Source organism: Aedes aegypti, chromosome 1 (genome assembly GCF_002204515.2).
Source record: "Aedes aegypti strain LVP_AGWG chromosome 1, AaegL5.0 Primary Assembly, whole genome shotgun sequence".
In the NCBI taxonomy this organism is placed as follows: domain Eukaryota; kingdom Metazoa; phylum Arthropoda; class Insecta; order Diptera; family Culicidae; genus Aedes; species Aedes aegypti.
Window position 1 is genome coordinate 305,491,734 of NC_035107.1, and position 22,669 is coordinate 305,514,402.

The 22,669-nt window shown below is 38.4% G+C and overlaps 1 protein-coding gene across 9 annotated transcripts in view; it reads right to left on the bottom strand.

Moving 5' to 3' along the window:
• The window catches only part of LOC5576136 (DNA-binding protein RFX2), a 169,618-nt gene that overhangs the window by 131,565 nt on the left and 15,384 nt on the right, over window positions 1–22,669 (bottom strand). For 4 of the 9 annotated variants that reach the window (XM_021838426.1, XM_021838421.1, XM_021838422.1 and 1 more), the window contains exons 2-3: window positions 12,822–13,454; window positions 12,515–12,761 (exon numbers count right to left, since the gene is read on the bottom strand). In XM_021838426.1, the coding sequence (XP_021694118.1) occupies window positions 12,515–12,761; window positions 12,822–13,217 (643 nt within the window). In that variant the 5' untranslated portion in view covers window positions 13,218–13,454. The remainder of the gene's footprint in view (window positions 1–12,514; window positions 12,762–12,821; window positions 13,455–22,669) is intronic. The other 5 variants (XM_021838428.1, XM_021838427.1, XM_021838425.1 and 2 more) reach the window with 5 other exon arrangements.

The following is a 22,669-nucleotide window of genomic DNA, read 5'->3' on the forward strand; positions in this document are numbered from 1 at the left end:
TCCTGGAGCGAACCTTCAAAATTCATTACGATTGAGAAAGGCAAGCAATGTTTGTTAGAGCCCTTTTCATTGAAACGTTTTTGTGGTATAGAAATAGACAATGAAGGTCGTGAGAAATACAGGACCAAATTTTCGTTGAAATACATAACATGTAAAATCAACATCTTTAGCAACTGCGTAACAGTTGAGTTGCTTATGATATCCGATAATGAAAATTTAAAAATTCGAGAGTAGTAATATATCTAATACAAAACGCTGGATGCCTTAATAATGTCAAAAAATTGTCAACTTTAGTTTTACTCCGAAATAACGTTAAAGCGATGCATTTTTATCAAATCGACTATAACATTTTTTTTTTCTTTATTATTGAGATTTTCAGCCCTAGGCTGGTTCATGTCATGACTATAACAATTGATTGCAATTTGTTTGAAATTTTAATATGGACTATGAAGTATGATCTCAACCTCGCTGGTCGTACATAGCACAAGCGTGGTGGTCATTTTAGCGAGCAATTTGAATAAACAATATTTTTAAGTTCTATCAATATTTTGACTTTTGATAAGTTGCATAAAATTTAGACGGTCCACACCGCGATACTCAAATTAGAATCACTAAGATAGCTATATTTTTATGAATACAGTCGACTAGACTATTTAAATAGAAAAACTAGTAGATCCTTCTAGTCTACTAAGTTAATCAAATAATACATACATTTGCAGTTCACTTGAGTCATTTTCGGGTAAAATACTAGACTGGAATCCTCAAACTGTAAAATAATCATATTAATAAATGACCCACTTTCATGACTTCTAATCGAAAAAGGTTCCGCTCGCAAATAAACTCTAAAATCCATCTTGAAGAAAGCTAAAACTCTTAAGCTATGAACAATAGCCTAGTGTATTGTAATTCGAAGATCTAAAGGATATTTTCCTCGACCGTTGATCAAAAGCAAATCAAATCTAAAGTGGCGCGAAAACGCAGTAAATTAATGGATGAATTAACAGAAAATATCAAATTCCAATACCGTTTGGTGCAACACTACGTATACATTTTCTAAGTTGGAAATCTAACTCACAAAGACAGAACTTTACAGAAGAACGGTACTACTAGAAAGAACAGTAAGGACTAATTTGATGAGTGGTTGGTCTAGGGAATTAAATCCCAAACTTCTAGCTAAAAGCTGCCAAGAAAGTAGCAAAAGAGTGCACTTCTTCGCCTACGTTAACGGGGAAACGCGAAGAAAGTACCTACAGTATTGGACAATACATTTGCAACTTTTTCGGTATTTCACACAAAATTATCAACTTTGGAATTTGGTTTGAATGAAATAACTTGAATGTTTGAATATATTTTTGAGTATTTTTTTCCAATCACAATTTAAAAAAAAATAACGATTTGACTTTTGTTAATTGTTTTACGAAAACAATTTATCTGAACAAAGAAACCTACTTAAAAACTGTGTTTGGCAAACGTCTATCTTTTCTACAACTTTGCTAAAGACACCATGAAGCTACTCCTTCATTTTTTTAGTTGTCAATTATAAAAATTGGTCGAGATGAACTAGCCCAGGGCTAAAAATCTCGTTAATAAAGATAGAAAAAAAAAATTGGTTTAGAAATTAACTTCAAAACGATATTGCTTTTGAACTCGTGTTTGGAGAAATCACTTCAAAATTCAAGTTATGTCTGAAAAACTGTAAAAATTTCGTTCAAATCGATTCATAAGTCGCAAATGCATTATCCCAAACTGTATCTAAAGAAACGCGGAGGCCACGCGACAGTTGGCGCCACTTACCGTCAACCGCCGTCATCGAAGCGTAGGAGCGAACGTCGTCTTCGTCCACTTCCGCCGCCATCACCATCGCTGCTCCAGAATCTTGATCCGTGGCTGGTATATCATTACCAGGGTAGAGAGGTACAGGAGGGTGGGAGGTCCCCAATTAACAACGGAAGCAACCCACCAGAAGAAGGAAATCCAAGATGCAGTCAGCAATCGGCACGGCGGCACCGTCGTCGTCGTTGTTTTGTTGTTCGGAAATTTGGAGATTCGGTGATGATGAAGATGAGGATTGTTATGCATGGGCACGTGAATGTGTGTGTGAGTGTTGATTGCGATGTTGTCGTTGTTGTTGTTATTGATGAAATTGAGGAGCGTGGCACGTGGGTGTAGTAATTATAATTAGGTAACAAACGGAAAGCAATTAACGAAGACGAAATTAGTTAATGTGATGCATGAAATTAAAATGTATTTTTTTTGTATCGGGAGGAGGAATGGCAACAAAACGAAAACAAATTAAGAAGCAATCAAGCAGATTTGTTGCATAACATGCGTAATGATTCAAAAACTTCCCTACCTAGATGGTTTCGAGTGTCATCTATTGAACAAGGTGCTTGACATTAATTCACAGGCAGGAAGAAAATTGTATCATTAGATAAACAAGATATTAATAATAGATGCACATTACCGGGCAGAAGGAAATTTCTACTGAATACCAAAAGGTATTCCATACAAGCCAATTTTCAATACTTACAACTTGAATGAGTTATGAATGAGCCCTGCATGAGAGGTAAAATACCCCAAATAATTTCTTAAGCATATACTACAAACATCAAACTGATAATTAGATCATCTATTGCCATACCTAAATAATACATGATGGATTTTCATATAAAAGTGAAGGTTTTCAATAGTAGTTCAATACCTCCACTGCCCATAAAGGCATAACTGTCCCCAGGCCCGGATTTGGGGGGGTGCCAAGGGGGCAAATGCCCCGGGCCCCCCGATCAAAGGGGCCCCTCGAGAAGTGAAAAGAGTGAAGCAAAATCCAACGAATTATTTTTTACATTGACGATTTTAAATTTAAAATACAAATCCGACGCGATTGACATTTCGGAAGGGACACAAAAAACAAAATACACTCAACATTTGAGTTTAAACCAAAAGGTGTGACAAAATCTCAAGTTTTTTGACCGTAAACCAAAGTAAAGCATCAAAAAATTGAGTAAACATGTGTTTCTGGCCTTAATAGAAACTACACTTTTTTATATTACACTTTGGGAGGGATTATTAGAGTATGTTTAAAACTACAAATGAACTTTAACACTTCACTTTTTGCAAAAAAAATAAAATACTAAAATCACTAAGGTGAGCAAATACCTTTAAACTCTAATATGTGTTGCTTATCTTGACAGATAGGCCTATTTCGTCTGCGACTTACAGACTTCTTCAGTGTCGAGTGCTCGACTTGCACTCGACACTGAAGAAGTCTGTAAGTCGCAGACGAAATAGGCCTATCTGTCAAGATAAGCAACACATATTAGAGTTTAAAGGTATTTGCTCACCTTAGTGATTTTAGTATTTAATTTTTTTGCAAAAAGTGAAGTGTTAAAGTTCATTTGTAGTCTTAATAGAAACATTTGGTACTAAAATTTGGACAAGGCCTTAGGACTTTATTCTACCGAAATTTCGATATATCCATATTCTATTGTAATCCTTTTCCTGACTGATTTTTAACATTTTGTGTTATTATTTTCATCAGTATTCGGTTCATTTTTTTCATAACCTGAAAGTTTCAAAATATTCTATCTGTGCACTTTTGATTTATTTTTATTTTTCAGTTATTTTTCATACTAAGAGACAGTTTTGTGGCTCATTTTCCCGCACAAAATGTATAGAAGCATAATTCACCGATAGAATATTTCAAAACTTTCGGTTATGAAAATATTAATATAATACTGATCTTTAGCGAGAAAAAAAAATCGATGTGCATTCGATTTTTATAACCTGTTGGTTCAGACAGAGCATGAAGTCTATAATTTACTATAATTTAGACCCAATTCCACAAAATTTGTTTAGATATTGCAATTTTAACTAAGACGTTAGAATTTAACATAATTTTTACCTAAATCTACAGAATTTAAATACATCAATTTTTTCTCCGATCCCTGAATTACTAGTCCAAGATGATTTTGCTGTAGTCTTTGCAAGATTTCCGCTGAACGGCTATCTACAGGGTTGTCTAAGCGTGCATAATGCTTCCAAACTTTTGTCAATATCTGTAACATGAAAATTCTAAAGCAATTCTGAAAGTTGTTTTTAAACGAGAGTGAAGTTCGTGTAGGAAATCAGAAAAAAATAACATATTAAATCGATTTGCATTGCTTTATTAACGACTGTCGTTCAACTCTATTAAATTGAAATATCTGCAGCAAAATAAAAATAAATAAATAAGTAAATATAATCTTTGCTATTGTTATAAATATCTCAATGATGACGAATCATAGTCTTGATTTCAACTAGAACCTTTTTAACTTTAGACTTGATTCAGTCAGAATTCAATCTCATAATCTATTATGCATGGGTTTTCAAGTATTTTATTCAGACAATTTTTTTATGCAACATTCACGAAGTGATAAAGGGTTTAGTCAAATTTGAGAAATATTACATTTTTTGGAGTTTTCCGGATCCTAAAATTTTATAATACTAAACTTTCCTATGCTAAGCGTTTTCTGTTAATTTAGTACCAAGGGCCCCCGCCAAGAGATCTGACCCGGGCTCTCCGAAGCCCAAATCCGGCACTGAATGTTCCATATGGAAAAAGTAGGCATTGAGAAAATAGCGCTCAAAGTTTAAAGTTTGTCTTTCCATACAAATGTTCATAATTTTCTAATGCATTTCTACATGCCTTATGCTCATTGGAATTCCGCAAAGATTACTTATATTGCTTCTATTGATCAGCAAAAAATATAAACTTGAACACAATTCACGTTTTGCAGTTGCTATTTGGGTTGAAAGTTTATATAGAGACTGTTATGCCCAGGTCCGGATTTGGGGGGGGGGGGGGGGGTGCCGAGGGGGCAAATGCCCCGGGCCCCCCCGAGGAGTCAAAAAAGTTAAAGACAATTCAATGAATAATTTTTACATTAATGATTTTAAATGTAAAATACAAATCCAATACGATTTCTTGCAGAGATATTCTGCTAGGAGATTATGTTATTTGATAGTTAATAGCTAATTCCAAATGATTTTAATCTGAACTATTAAGTTTGAATGAAAATTCTTCTATGTGCTTATAAAATTAGAAAACTTTAATACTCTTCTCGGGTTAATTTACACAGCTTTCTAAAACGATATTGTCAAAATAACAGTGCCCTATGTCCTGGAATGATCTTGATAAGATAAAGATGCTCGCTAATTCATACATTTTCTTGATTTTACCATCGGGATACTGAAATTACTTTTCTATCAAACACATCTGAAATTATACCAGAAATACGATATTTCCATATTTTACTGGCCTTCTTTCCGTTTGTGACAGATTTTTTCTGATTTTGTTTGAAGCAAGGGACTAGGACATGAGCCTTGGAAAAAGCTCATACTAGCTAATTCTAGTAGTTGTTAATTGACCGAGAGTGAAACCTATTGCTTCTTAAAAGCAATTGCTCCTTGTCCACTAGTACTAGTAAAATATCTGACTATTAAAGTTAGACAATCGTGTGTTCTTTTCCTGTTATGAAAATCAAATTGCGGGTATGCAACGTCAGTTCACATATTTAGTGAAATATACAAATTATTTTCACTTACCCCAAGTGGGTAAGCCCCGCTGTACCTTACAAAAAAAACTTATCGAAGAAGAAGAGGGGATCAAATATAGCCTGTTTTTAAATTTCTTAGTACATAAATGCCGTACCACAGTTAAGGATCAATTAATTGCAAATCTAACCTATAAATTCATTAAATCATTAAATCATTAAATTCACATTGAAAACATAAAATTTCAATATAAAAATATAATTTTGCGTGTAATATTTACACAGAATTGCATAATAATTACACAATTTATTGGTTGCTAAAAAAAACACTATTATGAATCAATTTTCATAGTATGCATTTGTATTGACAAATAAACGTGAGGTTAAATTTTGCATTATCAATTTTGAAAACTCATTGGCGTTTAACTTTAATTGTAATGAAAATCATTTAGGCGGTAGCAAGTCAGAATTAGCTTATCAAATTTTCAGAAACATAACCCAACTTTTGTTCATAAATTGCAGTAACTTGGCAAAAGTTAACAATTCGTTACATTTTATAGCAAAAAATAGCATAGTTGGAGCTTCAAACAAGGGTAAAACTTCCCTTTATGGGCAGTAGGAAGAATTAGGAATGCATCAATAAAAGTGAAATTTACAACTCTTGATGTTGATGTTGCCAGAAAATTTCAAATCCAATGCTTGAAATTGCAGAATTCTGCTTTATTTGGAAGTGATCCATAATTGTAGTGAACAATCAGTTCCTGGCTCATATTATGGATCACTAGTTGAAACTGCTAATATTCAGTATTTAGAATCAACAATCAGGAAACATGTTTTCCAACGATGAAATCATACTGAATCTAAGCAAACGAGCAGTTTTCATGCTATTGCATTTGAATTTTATAACCTGTGGAACCTGTGGAATTGTTGACGGCACTTCTTACAGAAGACGACAATCTAATGATAGCTTTGTAATACCAACTCAACATTTGTTAAAAACATCATTATTTTGCGATTTAATGTTATGTTTAACGTCAACGTGTATGTTTTGAGCGAGTTATCCGATGTTAAATACCAAAGCGATCCATATACGTGTGTGATCCGTGACTTTGTAGGTATGGTACATGAAGAAAACATTGAGGACTCACTGAGGCAGCACACATCCTAGTTATTTCTTGGTAGGGATTTGCCAATAAATACCATCAGGGATTGTTTAAAGTATTCATTCTTTAATTCATCTTTGAATTTCTTCAGAGATTCTTCCAGAAATTGTTGAGTTTTGCCCTAAAAACTCTTTTTGACATTCTCTCAGGAAAGATGATGGGAATTTCAAACGCACCTTTGTGGATTCGTCCATGAATCACCTCAGACATTTCTTCAAACAAGTTCAAAAGCGTTTACAACTAGGGAAATTCTAACGGTTCTATGAGAGGTTTTTTTCAAAAAGTTTTATTCAAGCATTATAAAGTTCTCATTGTAAATTTTAGGGAAGTTCCTCAAGATTTTCTTACAGAGATTTTAGAAATTTAGTTTATTGTTATTTACTAAGACTTTTTTTAATCTTTTAATTTATACTAGAACTTCTCTACCATGCAGCGATTTTTTGGAAAAATTCTTGAATGACCAGGGAAAAGCACGTAAATTACTGGAAGCTGACGAATTGGTAATTCACCTTATTACGTTTCAGACATTTTTGGTGAATCTTTGAGCCATAAATCCTCGGTCCTAGTACGAATAACAAGTTTCAATTTGGGAATTTTAGCTTGCTATCCATTCGATTTGGTGGGAGTTTTGAAATCCAGCTGAGAATGTTGAGATTTTCATGGGAATTGTAGTTACTCCGAAGGTAATCGTAGAATTCAATGAGGATCCCCCCTGAAACTCAATCGAAATTATTATGTTTCTTATCGATATCACAAAAATTCCGTCGGAATTCAGAAGATATTTATCTACATTTCAGTTTTATATTTTATACTTCAGATTTGCTCGGAAATCTCAACGGAACTGAACGTAATTGAATCTCAATGGTTTTTACAAAAATTCCATAGATTAAAATCAGAATTCCAAAGATTGACACCGAAATTCGCAGGAATCATACCTAAATCTCATAGATTCTTACAGAAATGCCGTCCCAAAGATACCCCCAGAATTCCGAATCATTAATAACCGGAATCCCATGCCCATTCGAATTCTAGAGTTTTTAGCAGATTCCTAATATTTCCACAATATTCCTAGAATGGCTTCCAAAATTCCAAAATATTATCATAATAAATCCAGAACGCCTATCGGAATCTTAATTCCTACAGGGTTTCCGGAATTCACAAGGAAATCTAAAAATCTGGGATATCAGACTTCACCCGTAAAACTCAGAATTGCTTTATAAATACCTCCCAACAAACATGTTTGCGGAATAAGAATTGAACTAATCACTCTTAAGCTAATTTCTGTTTAATAGACTATTGTTACTTGGGTTGAACTCCCACCGACATCCCAGAACTCCTAGGAAACAACATACGGTCGGTAATCTTACCGAAATTTCTGGGTTATTTTTAAAACCTTAGAAATTCTATGGTGATCTCAAAATACCTTTCGAAATATCGATACTCACATTGTTTTCCCAAGATTTTCACTCAAACGTCAATTGTTCCATTCAATTCACAATCTCAAAGCATGTGTAGCAACCTCTGAAGCTAACTACCAGTAGATTTGTAGTTAATGCTACCTCCAGTCATACCAATGCGTTTTTTGTAGTATGTTCGAAAGGTGTACAAAAGTAAAATGTTCCACTCGTGTAACATTTACAACCGAGAATGTTGCAAACTGAACTTTATCACATTTTATTCATACCGCCAATGTCCTTGGCTAGAGTTTCATACGAAAAAACGCAACAGAAGAGCTAAATGTGGCTCACATATTGATTAAAGAGAAAGCAAACAAAGAGAGCCTTTCAATAGGTCTTTTTAAAAAGTTACGCGAGATTTAATTTAGTATCTCTTGAGAAAGTTGTCATTAAAGCGATTCGAGGAGGAATTCATAGAATGATTTCTGGCAGAATCTCAGTAGTAATATCTAGAGAGGTATCCCGAACAGTCATTTGATTGATTACTTCTGTAAGTAAAGCTGATCTGGTAATTTGAGTAGCAACCACGGGTGGCTTATTAAACTCAAGCTCGAGAATCTTCGCTAAAACTCCTGAAATGATATCTTACGATTTTGAAAGCAATACCTTCGATAGATTACCTTATGGCTTTTTTAGGAGATGCTCCTCAAGTTCCTGAAGCAATTTCTACAGGTATTCCGAAATAAAATCATAAGAAATGCTTTCGGAGAACCAAATGGCTGTTGACATTCAGAGGTATTACTGGAACAAACGCTGGATGAATTTCTCCTGAAGGTATCGTCAGATTAATAACGGGCCTCAAACTAATTAGGACAAAATCGCCTTCAATGGAACTGCCATCAATTAAATCTTCAGACTTGTTTCCAAGTTGTCAAAAACAGTTTACTGGACCCATTACTACTTACTTACTTATTTGGCTTTACATCAATTATCTTGATAAAGCCTCGCCAACAATATTTCGCCAATTCCCTCGGTTCATGGCCGCTTCTCTCCATCCTCGACTGTGACCCACGCTCTCCAGGTCCTGGTGTACCTGGTCCATCCACCTAGCTCGCTGCGCCCCACGCCTTCTTGTTCCGACCGGATTCGTGGCGAACACCATCTTTACAGGGTTGTTGTCCGGCATTCTTGCAACATGCCCTGCCCAGCGTATCCTTCCAGCTTTAGCTACCTTCACGATACTGGGTTCGCCGTAGAGTTGAGCGAGCTCGTGGATCATCCTTCGCCGCCACACGCCGTTCTCCTGCACGCCGCCGAAGATCGTCCTTAGCACTCGGCGTTCGAAAACCCCAAGAGCTTGCAAGTCCTCCTCGAGCATAGTCCACGCCTCATGCCCATAGAGGACTACCGGTCTTATGAGCGTTTTGTACATCGTGCATTTGGTGCGGGGGTGAATCTTTCTTGACCGCAGTTTCTTCTGGAGCCCATAGTAGGCATGACTTCCGCTGATGATGTGCCTTCGTATTTCCCGACTAACATTGTTGTCAGCCGTTAACAAGGATCCGAGGTAGACGAACTCGTCCACCACCTCGAAGGTATCCCCGTCTATCGTAACACTGCTTCCTAGGCGGGCCCTGTCGCGCTCAGTTCCGCCAACCAGCATGTACTTTGTTTTCGACGCATTCACCATTAGCCCGACTCTTGTTGCTTCGCGTTTCAGGCGGGTGAACAAATCTGCCACCGTTTCAAATTTTCTCCCAATAATATCCATGTCGTCCGCGAAGCAAACAAATTGTCCGGATCTCGTGAAAATCGTGCCTCGACTGTTAAGTCCGGCTCTCCGCATGACACCTTCAAGCGCAATATTGAACAACAGGCACGAAAGTCCGTCGCCCTGTCGTAGTCCCCGCCGAGACTCGAACGAACTGGAGTGTTCGCCCGAGATCTTCACGCAGTTTTGCACACCGTCCATCGTTGCTCTGATCAATCTTGTGAGCTTCCCGGGAAAGCTGTTCTCGTCCATGATTTTCCATAGCTCAATGCGGTCGATACTATCGTATGCCGCCTTGAAATCGATGAACAAATGGTGCGTAGGGACCTGGTACTCACGGCATTTCTGGAGGATTTGCCGCACGGAAAAGATCTGGTCCGTTGTCGAGCGGCCGTCGATGAAACCTGCTTGATAACTTCCCACGAACTCGTTTGCTATAGGTGATAGACGACGGAAGAGAATCTGGGATAGCACTTTATAGGCGGCGTTTAGGATGGTGATTGCACGATAATTTTCACACTCCAGTTTGTCGCCCTTTTTGTAGATAGGGCATATAACGCCTTGCTTCCACTCCTCCGGTAGCTGTTCCGTTTCCCAGATTCTGACTATCAGCCGATGCAGACAAGCGGCCAACCTGTCCGGGCCCATCTTGATGAGTTCGGCTCCGATACCATCCTTGCCAGCGGCCTTGTTGTTCTTGAGCTGTTGAATGGCATCCTTAACTTCCCCCATCGTGGGAGATGGTTGATTTCCGCTGTCCGCTGTGCTGACGTAGCCATCGCCTTCGCTGTCCTGACCTTCTGTGCCTGTGTTCTCTGCGCCATTCAGGTGTTCATCGTAGTGCTGCTTCCACCTTTCGATCACCTCGCGTCCGTCCGTCAAGATGCTCCCATCCTTATCCCGGCACATCTCAGCTCGCGGCACGAAGCCTTTGCGGGATGTGTTGAGCTTCTGATAGAACTTCCGCGTTTCTTGAGAACGGTACAGCAACTCCATCTCTTGGCATTCCACCTCTTCCAGGCGGCGCTTTTTGTCCCGGAATAGGCGAGTTTGCTGTTTCCGCTTCAGTCTGTATCGTTCCACGTTTTGCCGCGTACTTACTGGACCCATATTCTAACCGAAAAATTCTATTCCGCTTTGCCCACTTAATGTAATGAAGAAAAGTATAAGTGATGATATTCCGTTTCATGTTTAGAATAACCCCAAAACAAGGGTGCTAAAAGTGTTATAAATTATGATTTTGCGAAAAATAAATGGATAAAGCACTACAAATTTTACGCACAAGTTGCTCTCCAGCACCAAATTGATGGGATATTCGGTGCTAATAATTTGCAAAACGTAAGAAATTCAGGTGCTGACCAGTAAGAGAGCAGCGTACAAAAGTTCTGTTTAAAAGCTTTTTAAGTGAAAAATCGTATATTTATTTTCGTAGAGTAGGTAGATTTGAGGTTAGGGAATCGCCACTGGATGAAGCTGAAAAATTTTGAAAGTATAAGTAGGTATTTATACTTTCAAAATTTTTCAGCTTCATCCAGTGGCGATTCCCTAACCTCAAATCTACCTACTCTACGAAAATAAATATACGATTTTTCACTTAAAATTCCTATTTAGTTAGTAGAGAATGGTTCAAACAGTTGATTTCAATCATCTTTCACAATAGATTGTAAATTGATCAAAATTTGACTTCATCACATTTATAAATGTTATGGATTATAAGTATGAAGTTTTTGTTACGGTGAAATAGCTTTGAACCCATCTTTAGTATTGTACCACAAGGGCACAAATCTAACCATGAAAGTAACAAACAAGTTTGCTATTTGTGCACCAGCAGAAAGCTTAATATAATTATATCGGGTTCATTAGTTCATTAGCTTAGTGCCTTTGGAAACGATAGTAAATGTATAAGTCGGGCATTATTGCGGCCGATTATCTTTGCATTGAGAGATGCTTCACCTTGATCAAGAACATGACCAATATCAATCGTTTTGATCCTATAACTGATCCTTTTCCTCCTGATGCCGTATCTGCCAGAAAACAGAATCAGTCTCGAGTGGACCAACTGTCATGTATCAGATAATGAACCATCATCTGACCATAGCTACATCTTCTTTGAACATTTGAATGCAACATCGCAGATTTTGCGTTTTAGGAATGCGCGATCAACCAACTGGGAAATCTATTTGACTGGTTGCGCATATTCTTCATCCATTAAAAATCCAAGTAATTTGGATGTTTCCACTTTTGGTGGTTGTCACTTTTCTTACATACAATTTTCCACAAAACATTCTTTTCCGAAAGAGTAGACATCTGGAAAGCAGTATGTCAAATAATATAGTATGTTAACTGATGGCTCCCTTCTTGAAGATAGAGTCGGTACTGGTGTATTTTCTCGTGAGCTGATGCTGAATCAATTCTACTCACTTGGTAGATACTGCACTGTTTTTAATCGGAAATATTCGCTCTTATGTGTGGAGTGCCTACAATATATCTACTAGCTGCCGAATTGGTAATTCACCTTATTACGTTTCCGAGATTTTGGTCAGGTGGTAAATCTTTATGCCATTAATCCTCGATATACTTTAGCTCGAAAAACAAGTTTGTTCAGGAGTTCTGCTTGGTAAAGGGGAATAGAGAAAAAAATAATCGACTTACCGGTCACGGTGATGTACTGCGGTCCGCCATCATTGGGGCTCTGCGCCTGCACGACCGCCACCTGGGCGGTCACATGCTGCTGGCCGTTTCCGTTGACCGCTGCCGCCGTTTCCGCACTCTCCGCACCCACTGCCAACTGTACGCCCACCTTGGAGTCTTCCGGCGAGTCGGCCTCGTCGATCGGCACAATGTCGATGACGGTTCCATTCGGGTGGATTACGATTTTCTTCTGCAATGTGGAACACTGCTGGGAGTAAAGTTCCGCTGATCAAAAAGCCTTAAAACTACGAGGAGGGAGGAAGCATACCTGTTGGATGATCTGCTGCAAGGTCAAGCTGCCATTGGCGGTGCCTAGAAGATTTGCAATGCTAAGGTTATTGGCGATCAGGCTGGTCGGGATGACGGTGGGTGTTGTGGCCGCGGCTGAGGCCGCTACCGTCGATTGGTTGGATATGGATTTTCCTGTACCGTTTTTGAGGGCCGCTGTGGGGATCGCCGTAATGCTGGGAGTCACCGCCGTTGGGGACGTTACCACTATGGAGGAGGTGTCAACGCTCGAGGGAGATCCTCCTCCCGTTGCACCAACGGGACTTGGGGAAGAGGTTACCGGGGCGGCAACCGTTGTGGTGGGGGATGTTGGGGTGGGGTTCGCAATTGGGGTTACAGTTATGAAACTACGCTGCGTCGCCAAACGGGTGGCCATTTTGGTGTAAACTAGGTTGGTTGTGCTTTTTTAAGGTAATTATGTGTCAAAATGATATTACTATGTTGAACCCTGTATCGGTTATGTTATGTGCGAATAGTATCGGATCGGCTGCTAGTATGATATAGTGTTGGACTTATTTGGATATTCATGCACGGCTTATTTGGTATAGCGGTAAAATGAAACGCTGTGGTTGCTGATTTAAGGCTCTTGGGTGGTTATGGGAGATAAGGCGATCTGAAAATGGAGAGTATAATAAAAATGCTATTAATAATGTATTACTGAAAGTCTTGAACGAATTCTATCAACAAATGTTTTATTGTGGATGCATACTCCCGTGCATCCATGGAGAGTGGGAGAGTTACTGAAACTACAGTCATCATTATTAAAAAAAATAAATGGGTACAAAGTTGAATACACCCCTATTCCTAATTGAGACAGGATTTCATTGCGATCACCAACATTAGAATTGACCTTCTTCTCTTATATTTTTATTTTGTTTCTAGTCCCTTCCAAAAGATATCCGGCATATAGATGATTTAAATTGTCATTTATTGCAAGTAACCCACGCCATCGCTCGCTTCGTTAATACTTTTTTTTCAGCAGCAGAAGCATATCCTCCGGCATTATGGAAAATAAAACTACACTACTTTTAGAATTTGAGCAAACGAATGGCTGGAAGTAACCTGAAAAAAAAATAAAATTCAGGGAAGCTTTGGGTCAATATAGCCAAACCGCTCCATTCATACTAGCGTTTGCCGGAGAGGCCCCAATAGACCGGTTCATGGTACACGAAATTTGATTCAAATTATTAGTTGATCTCGTGGTGTAGGTTTTTGAGGCATTCTTTTATTTAGTTAACATCTAAACAGATAACACTGAATCAATAATTTCACGCCACAATACTCGGTTCGTGGCCGCATCTCTCCATCCTCGGTTCTGCCCCACGCTCGCCAAATCGATACGCACTTGATCCGCCCACCTAGCTCGCTGCGCTCCACGCCTTCTTGTACCAACCGGATCCGAAGCGAACACCATCTTTGCAGGGTTGCTATCCGGCATTCTTGCAACATGCCCTGCCCATCGTATCCTTCCAGCTTGGGCCACCTCCAACTGCATCCATTCCTTGCAGGATTCTCATCAAAATGTCTCAGGATTCTGTTCATAATTTTCTCAGGAATCTCGTTGAAATTCTTTCAGAATTCTTTTCAGAACCCTCTCAAGATTTTTATCAGAGATTATCTCTTGAGATGCTTTTTACAATTCTCGTAGAAATCAGAAATCTTCCGAGAATTCTCATCACACTCCTTTCAAAGTATCCATAAGAATCCTCTCACGATTTAAATCATAATCCTTCCAGGATTTCATCAGCATCGATGCCGAATTCTCAACAGAATCGTTCCATCATCAAAATCTCTAAAGGACTCCTTTCATGATTCTTATCAAAACCTTTTTTCTTCAGAATACTTCAGGATTCTCATCAGAATCCTTCCAGGGTAAATATTTGCGACACAATCCTCCTAGGATTTGTATCCAATTCTTTTCAATATTCTGATTAGAGCCCTTTCTGGATTCTCATCAGATTTTTTTTTTGTATTTTTATTAGAATTTTTACAGGATTCACATCAAATGTTTCCACAATTCTAGAATTTTCATCGCAAAAATGGCAGATATTTAACCTGAAATTATGGGATTCTCAAAGATACTCTTCTAGCATTCTCATTATAATATTTCCAGGATTTTTATCAGAAACCTTCCAGGAATAAAGGAACTTATCAGAAACCTTCCAGGGATTTCATTAGAAGCCTTCTAGGATTCTAGGCGAACTATAAAGGAATAACTTCACTCTGTTGTGGATCTAATTTGTTGGAAACTCTAGTAAGCCAAGACCTTCTGTGCGCATCAAAAACTTACATTTCGCCGGACCAGCATGGTTTCTTTCCGGGAAGATCTATTTCAACGAATCTAGTACAATTTACTTCTTTCTGTATCACCAATATGGGAGAAGGTGCTCAAATTGATACGGTTAATACGGATCTGAAAGCTGCATTTGATCGAGTCAACCATCAGCTACTGCTCCGAAAAATACATCGACTGGGATCACCAACGGATTTTGTACAATGGTTGAAATCGTACCTCGTGAATCGACAGTTGTGTGTGAAGCTGGGCAATTGTCAGTAAGTTGCGTTCACTAACCATTCAGGCGTTATTCAAGGAAGCAACCTTGGACCGTTACTCTTCTCGTTGTATTTAAATGATGTGTGCCTTGTTATACCTGCTGGATGCCGATTAGTATATGCGGATGATTTAAAAATATTTCTTATCGTTGAATCTGCAGACGACTGTAGGCAACTTCAGAGACTCATAGATTTGTTTTCCCAATGGTGCAAGGCCAACTTTATGTGCATAAGCGTTGAAAAATGTGCTGTGATATCATTCTCACGATGTAGGAATCTTTTGATATGGCCTTACACAATCAGAGGAAATGCGATTGAAAGAGTTGCAAGCTTTAGAGACCTCGGGGTGATTCTTGATAGCCAGCTTACATTCAGAGAACACTACTCGTACATTACTGCTAAAGCCAACAGGAGCTCAGGATTTATCTTTCGTCTGTCTAAGGAGTTCACATTGTATAAAGGCTCTTTACTGTTCTTTGGTACGTTCAACTCGTGAAACCGCTTCAACTGTGTGGAGTCCGTACCATGACGTCTGGATAAAGCGAATCGAGTCAATACAGGCTAAATTTATCCGGTACGCTTTGCGATTTCTTCCATGGAGCAACCCTGATGAGCTTCCTCCATATAAGAATCGATGCCGCGCTGGACACACTTGAAAAACGGAGAAAGATGATGATAGCCGTTTTTGCTGGAAAAATCATTACCGCGAACATTGATGCTCCTTTTATTCAATCCAGATTCAATTTGAATGTAGTACCCAGACCCCTACGTACTCGAAATTTCCTTAGGCTGGACTTCCAACGAACTGACTACGCTCAGCATGAGCCAATTCGAAGAATGTGCGAAGTTTTTAACTGTGTGTATGGCATGCTTGATTTTAATGTTAGTATTGATGTCTTCCGTAATCGTTTATATTCTAGAAATTTGTGAAGTTTACTGTTAAAATAAAGAATATTCATGTAGACATTTTTGTTCGATGAATTATGAAATAAATAATAATAATATTAATCAGAACCCATTCAGGATTCTCATTAGAATCATTTCAGGATTGAAATCTTACAAGGATTCGCACAATGACTCCCAGTATAAATTACATAAATGAATCTTTGATCTTCCGAAATAAAATAGTGGAACTTTATTACTAAAACTGTGCTCCGGCATGTTCGACTGTATCTTAAATACTCTTAATTAGCTTCCGATAGATTTACCTTTGCGAAACAGTTGTATTTTACTTTTCTCATGATGCGTGTATCCTTCAAATTTACCTTTTTGTGCTACAAGATAATTCTTTCTTAAACATATTAGTATTCCAACTTTAGTACTAAATACCGGAGTTACTTAACAAAACTCAAAATGTTCAGAATGTTCCAACTTTATAAGTTCAAATTTGATGATTCGCATAATATGTGTTTTCTCATAACAACAATCGGTCTTTAGAAATCAAAAAAGTGGTTATGAAACTAGATTTAAATTGGTCATCTCTATTTAAAATGGCGGGAAAAGCTTCCAAAGGTTATATTTCGTCGAATACATATGATTTTAATTGGCACAGCATGGAAATCAACGTTTGATTTGAGTGTGTCCGCATTCAAAGACTTCCGGTCTCCTGTATCTAATGAAATGGTCAAGTGATTATTGTGGTTCAATTCAAATGTTCCACGTGAGCTTACAAGACTTGATACATTATTTATTTATTTAGTTGGTGGCAGATCAATTAATTTGATAAAACCTCGTTAACGATGTTACGCCAATTTACTCGGTCCATGGCTGTGTCCTTCCAACTTCGATTTTGGCCCACGCTATCCAGATCTTGTTGCATCTCGCTCGCTGTGCTCCCCTTCTTGTACCAACCGGATTCGTCGCGAACACCATCTTTGCAGGAGTGTTGTCCGGTAGTCTTGCAACATGCCCTGCCCAGCGCACTCTTCCGGCTTTCGCAACCTTCTGGATACTGGGTTCGCCGTAGAGCCTAGCGAGCTTGTGGTTCATTCTCCGCCGCCACACACCGTTCTCCTGCACACCGCCAAAGATCGTCCTAAGCGCCCTTCGTTCGAACACTCCAAGTGCTTGCAAGTCCTCTTCCAGCATGGTCCATGCTTCGTGTAGAGGACCACCGGTCTTATTAGCGTTTTGTACATGGTACATTTGGTGCGGGGGTGAATCTTTCTCGAACGCAGCTTCTTCTGGAGCCCATAGTAGGCGCGACTTCCACTGATTATGCGTCTCCGTATTTCCCGACTAACGTTGTAATCAGCCTTTAACAAGGATCCGAGAAAGACGAACTTATCAACTTTGTTTTTGACGCATTCACCAACAGGCCGACTTTTGTCGCTTCACGTTTCAGGTGGGTGTACAGGTCTGCCACCGTTCCAAATGTTCTGCCGACAATATCCATATCATCCGCGAAGCAAACAAATTGGCTAGATCTTGTGAAAATCGTACCTCGGTTATTGAACCCGGCACTCCGCATGACACCTTCTAGCAGGCACGAAAGTCCAGTCCCCGGCGGGATTCGAACGAACTGGAATGTTCGCCCGAAATCTTCACGCCATTCTGCACACCGTCCATCGTTGCTCTTATTAGTCTTGTGAGCTTCCCGGGAAAGCTGTACTCGTCCATGATTTTCCATAGCTCTTCGCGGTCGATGCTATCATAAGCCGCTTTAAAATCGATGAACAGGTGATGCGTTGGGATTTGGTATTCACGGCATTTCTGGAGGATTTGTCGTACAGTGATGATTTGGTCCGTCGTCGAGTGGCCGTGAAACCAGCTTGATAACTTCCCATAAACTCATTTGCTATTGGTAATAGACCACGGAAGATAATCTGGAATAGCACTTTGTAGGCGGCATTCAGGATAGTGATCGCACGATAGTTTTCACATTCCAGTTTGTCGCCCTTCTTGTAGATGAGGCATATGACTCCTTGCTTCCACTCCTCCGGCAGTTGTTCCGTTTCCCAGATTCTGACAATCAGCCGGTTAAGACAGGCGGCCAACCTCTTCGTGCCCATTTTGATGAGTTCAGCTCCAATATCATCCTTACCAGCGACCTTGTTATTCTTGAGCTGGTTGATGGCATTCTTAACTTCCCTCAATGTGCGGGCAGGTTGGTTTCCTTCATCCGCCGTGCTGACGTAGTCACTTCCTCCGCTGTCGTGACCCTCTGCGTCTGTGTTCTCCGTACCATTCAGGTGTTCATCGTAGTGCTGCTTCCACCTTTCAATCTTATCACGTCCGTCTGTCAAGATGCTTCCGACCTTATCCCTACACATTTCGGCTCGCGGCACGAAGCCTTTTCGGGACGCGTTAAGCTTCTCGTAGAACTTTCGCGTTTCGTTCGAACGATGCAGCTGTTCCATTTCTTCACATTCCGCTTGTTCCAGGCGGCGCTTTTTGTCCCGGAATAGGCGGGTTTGCTGCTTTTGTTTCTTTTTATATCGCTCCAAGGTTTGGTGCGTTCCTTGCTGCAGCATTACAGCCCGCGCTGCATCCTTCTCTTTCAAAACCTGCCTGCACTCTTCGTCGAACCAATCGTTACATGTCCTCCTTTCCACGTAACCGACGATGCTCTCGGCTGCGTTGTTGATGGCTGCTTTTATGTTGCTCCAGCAGTCCTCAAGAGGGGCTTCGTCAAGCTCGCCCTCTTCCGGCAACGCTACCTCGAGATGCTGTGCGTATGCAGCGGCGACGTTCGGTTGGGCCAGTCGCGCTAGATTATACCGAGGCGGGCGTCGTTTCACCATCACTAGATAGTGATCGGAGTCAATGTTAGCGCCGGAGAAGGAGAAGTGCCGTCCATCGATCAAAACGTGGTCGATTTGTGAGTCTGTCTGCTGTGGTGATCTCCAGGTGTATCGGTATGGAAGTAGGTGCTGGAAGTAGGTGCTGCGAATGGCCATGTTCTTGGAGCTGGTATAATCTATCAGTCGTAGGCCATTCTCGTTCGTCAGCCGGTGGGCGATGAACTTTCCAATCGTCGGTCTGAACTTCTTCTCCTGGCCAACCTGAGCGTTCAAATCTCCTATGGTGATCTTGACGTCGTGGCTTGAACAGTGGTCGTACTTAGTTTCATGAATATTAATTTTGAATAATATTGATATGAAACACGAGTTGATAACCTATCGATACTTAATTTCTTTATGACCTAAACAATTATCGATAAATCTACTTGAGAACCCCATGATGTTCAGGAATATAATTAAATTATATATTAGACTTTTTAAGACAGAATTTCAGCAGATCCATTGTAAATCGAAATACTTTATTCTACCATGCAGACTGACAAACTTTTTTTTTATTTAAACTTTGCTAGAATAATATTTATTCATTACTAGTGGTCCCGGCAAACTTCGTCTTGCCATCAAGTAGGCTGTTGAAAAACGCTATGGATCGTCCCATACAAAATGACAGTTACGTTCACGCTCGTTTTTTCGACTTTCCCGGTGAATATGCTGGGATTTTTATACACACAAACACGTCGGAACACTTGACGAACAAAATGGAAAGATAATCATTCAAATCGGTTGACCCGTTGGGAAGCCATTTCGTGACATACAAACAACATTCCATTTTTATTTATATAGATTCAAAGGATTTTTGATTGCATAGTTAGTAAAAAGCGTTCAACAAAATGAACCATTTCAAAGAAAAAAATGATCCTCAACACTTTACTTTTATTGTTTTTTGATGATTTACAATACCATGATCGTTCACCCTGTACTCTGGCTGCTGAGTACACGCTCAGGGTGTCTAATCGTTTACCGAAATGAAATTCCCTGATATTTCCAGTTTTTTCCAGGTCTTGGAAAAATATTCCAGATCAAAAAAAAAAATCCCCAAAATACATAAATGATCGACGAATAGTTAGTTTTAGATAACCAAAAATATATACCATCAACGTACCAGTATCCGCTCATGTTCCAGTAGCCCGCTCACGAGTTCAAAAAGTAAGGTAATTGGAGTAAATGCACAAAAAAATGTCTACAGAATGATTTTATTTGTCCATTTGAATTGTATAGCGGCTAAAGTTTTCAAATCTACGTTGTGTAAACTTATCATTTTTCAGTGTGAGCGGGCTACTGGAACATGAGCGGAAACTGGTGCACTGATGGTATTCAAAGAAATAATGTAACGATAAATTTGAAAGTATTGTTCCTTTCTAAAAACTATCTGTTTTGTTTTAAAAGTTTAAGCAATACAGGAAAAACCATTCGAAAAAAAATGATGATTTTTACTTAATTTCCACAAAACACAAGAATGTTTATCAACTGATCTGAAAATGCTATTAATCATTAAAGTCAGATATTCCCCAGTCTATTCGATCTTAAGGAAAAAATAATCTTTCGTTTAAAATGAAATTAAGATAATAAATCTTGGGGCTGTTAAGTAGAATACCTATAATTAGATGAAAAACCGAATTTAGTACTATACCATTTAATTCCTCCGACGAAAGTCGAGGTTAGTACACGACACTGAAGACGGCCTTATAGTTGAGGTCGAAATACGCGTATCTGTCAAAGGATGCAAACTCTAGTGGAATTAAATGGTATAGTACTAAATTCGGTTTCTTCATCTAATGAAATTAAGATTTATGAACATCAGCGACATACCCAGAATATTTCTCTGTAGAACATTTTGTATTTTTTCGTTATTAACATATTGGAAAACTCTATGCTGGTAGCGACTTATCGTCTTGAAAATAAGAACTTGAGAGACCTCTAGTTTGAAAAAAAAGAAACAATTACGAACTAAAACGAGATCTTACTTACATGAATTATGAATACAAAAAGCAACCTAACAGGAACTACGACATGAGAGATAGATTCCTAAGTTGAACAGACATTTTTAAAAGACTATTTCTAAGACTTTTTTGGAATTCCTTGTGACATTACAAGTGTAACTGCTCGTTTTACTGTGATTCACGACCTCTCTAAATAATTCTTCAAAAAAAAAAAAATTGTTTTGAATATTTTCGAAAATTCAATCTAGATTTTTTTACAGAAATTACTATGAAGATTCCATAAAGAATACATACAAAGATCGTTTCAGACATTTTTCAATTATGCATCAAATTCACCAAAAAATATTCCATTGAATTCCTTATGACTTTCTTTAGCATTCCCGATTAGGAGGGCATATTCAAAAATTCAAAACTCCTTCAGAAATCCTTCCATTTTTTTTAATTACTCAAGGAGGTCTTCAAAGAATTTTTCTAGTCATTCATACAGGAATGTCTCCAGAGAAACGTTCAGATTGTTTTGGAGAAAACTGTTAAAAATGTGTTATGTGAGTTCTAAGTATGCCTTGATGAATTTCTACAAGGATCTTTGAATGAACTCCTATATTTTTGATAAAATTATTCTTAGAATGTTCTTGATAAATTGCTAAGATAACTGGAAACAATTACAATCTCGGAGTAATGTCCTACAACAGGGTGTCTACTCATTTACAGAAATGAAATTCCCTGAGATTTCCAGGTTTTTCAGGTTTAAAGAAAAACAATTCCAGGTACTAGATATTCTCCAAAATACATACATGATTAACAAATAGTTCATTTTACACGACTATTTTTTTTCAAAGCACCTAAATTAAAAAAAAAAGATAAATTTCAATGTACGTATTTTTCATTTTGACAAACAAATATTTTATTATCAGTTTGTTTTAAACATGTAAACAACATTAAAAAAATAAATAAAAATTTGGTGATTTTTATTTGATTTCTTAAAAAAAATATTCTAACCAAATGATCTGGAAGTGCCTTAAATCATCAAAATCAGATATGAAGAAAATATGCTATTCTTAAGGGAAGAAACCTTCTGAATTACGGACATCAGTGATACACCCACAAAATTTCTTTAGAGGACGTTTTGTATTTTTTTCAAGATGATACCTTGGAGAAAACGGGCCTGGTAGCGTTTGATTGTCTTGGAAATAAGAATTTTAGATACCTCTTGCCTGAAAAACAAACCAAACATGTACCAGAATGAGACCATACATGAATTTCTATAATAATGATTTTTTAGAGTAATTTGACATTACGACAAGTATTACTGCTTGTTTTACTGTGTATTTCTTTCACATAAAACTCCAACGATCTCTTCAGGAGTTTGTTTTGTGATTTTTCAATAACTTTCTTTAAAAGACATAAAGCTTCTTCAAAATTCAAAATTCATTTAGTTATTTGCCAAAGAAATCTAAAAAAAATCCATTCATGCTTGCAGAGATATCTCCAGGGAAATGTCAAGGATTTGTGTCAATTTTTTTGGAGGAAATTTT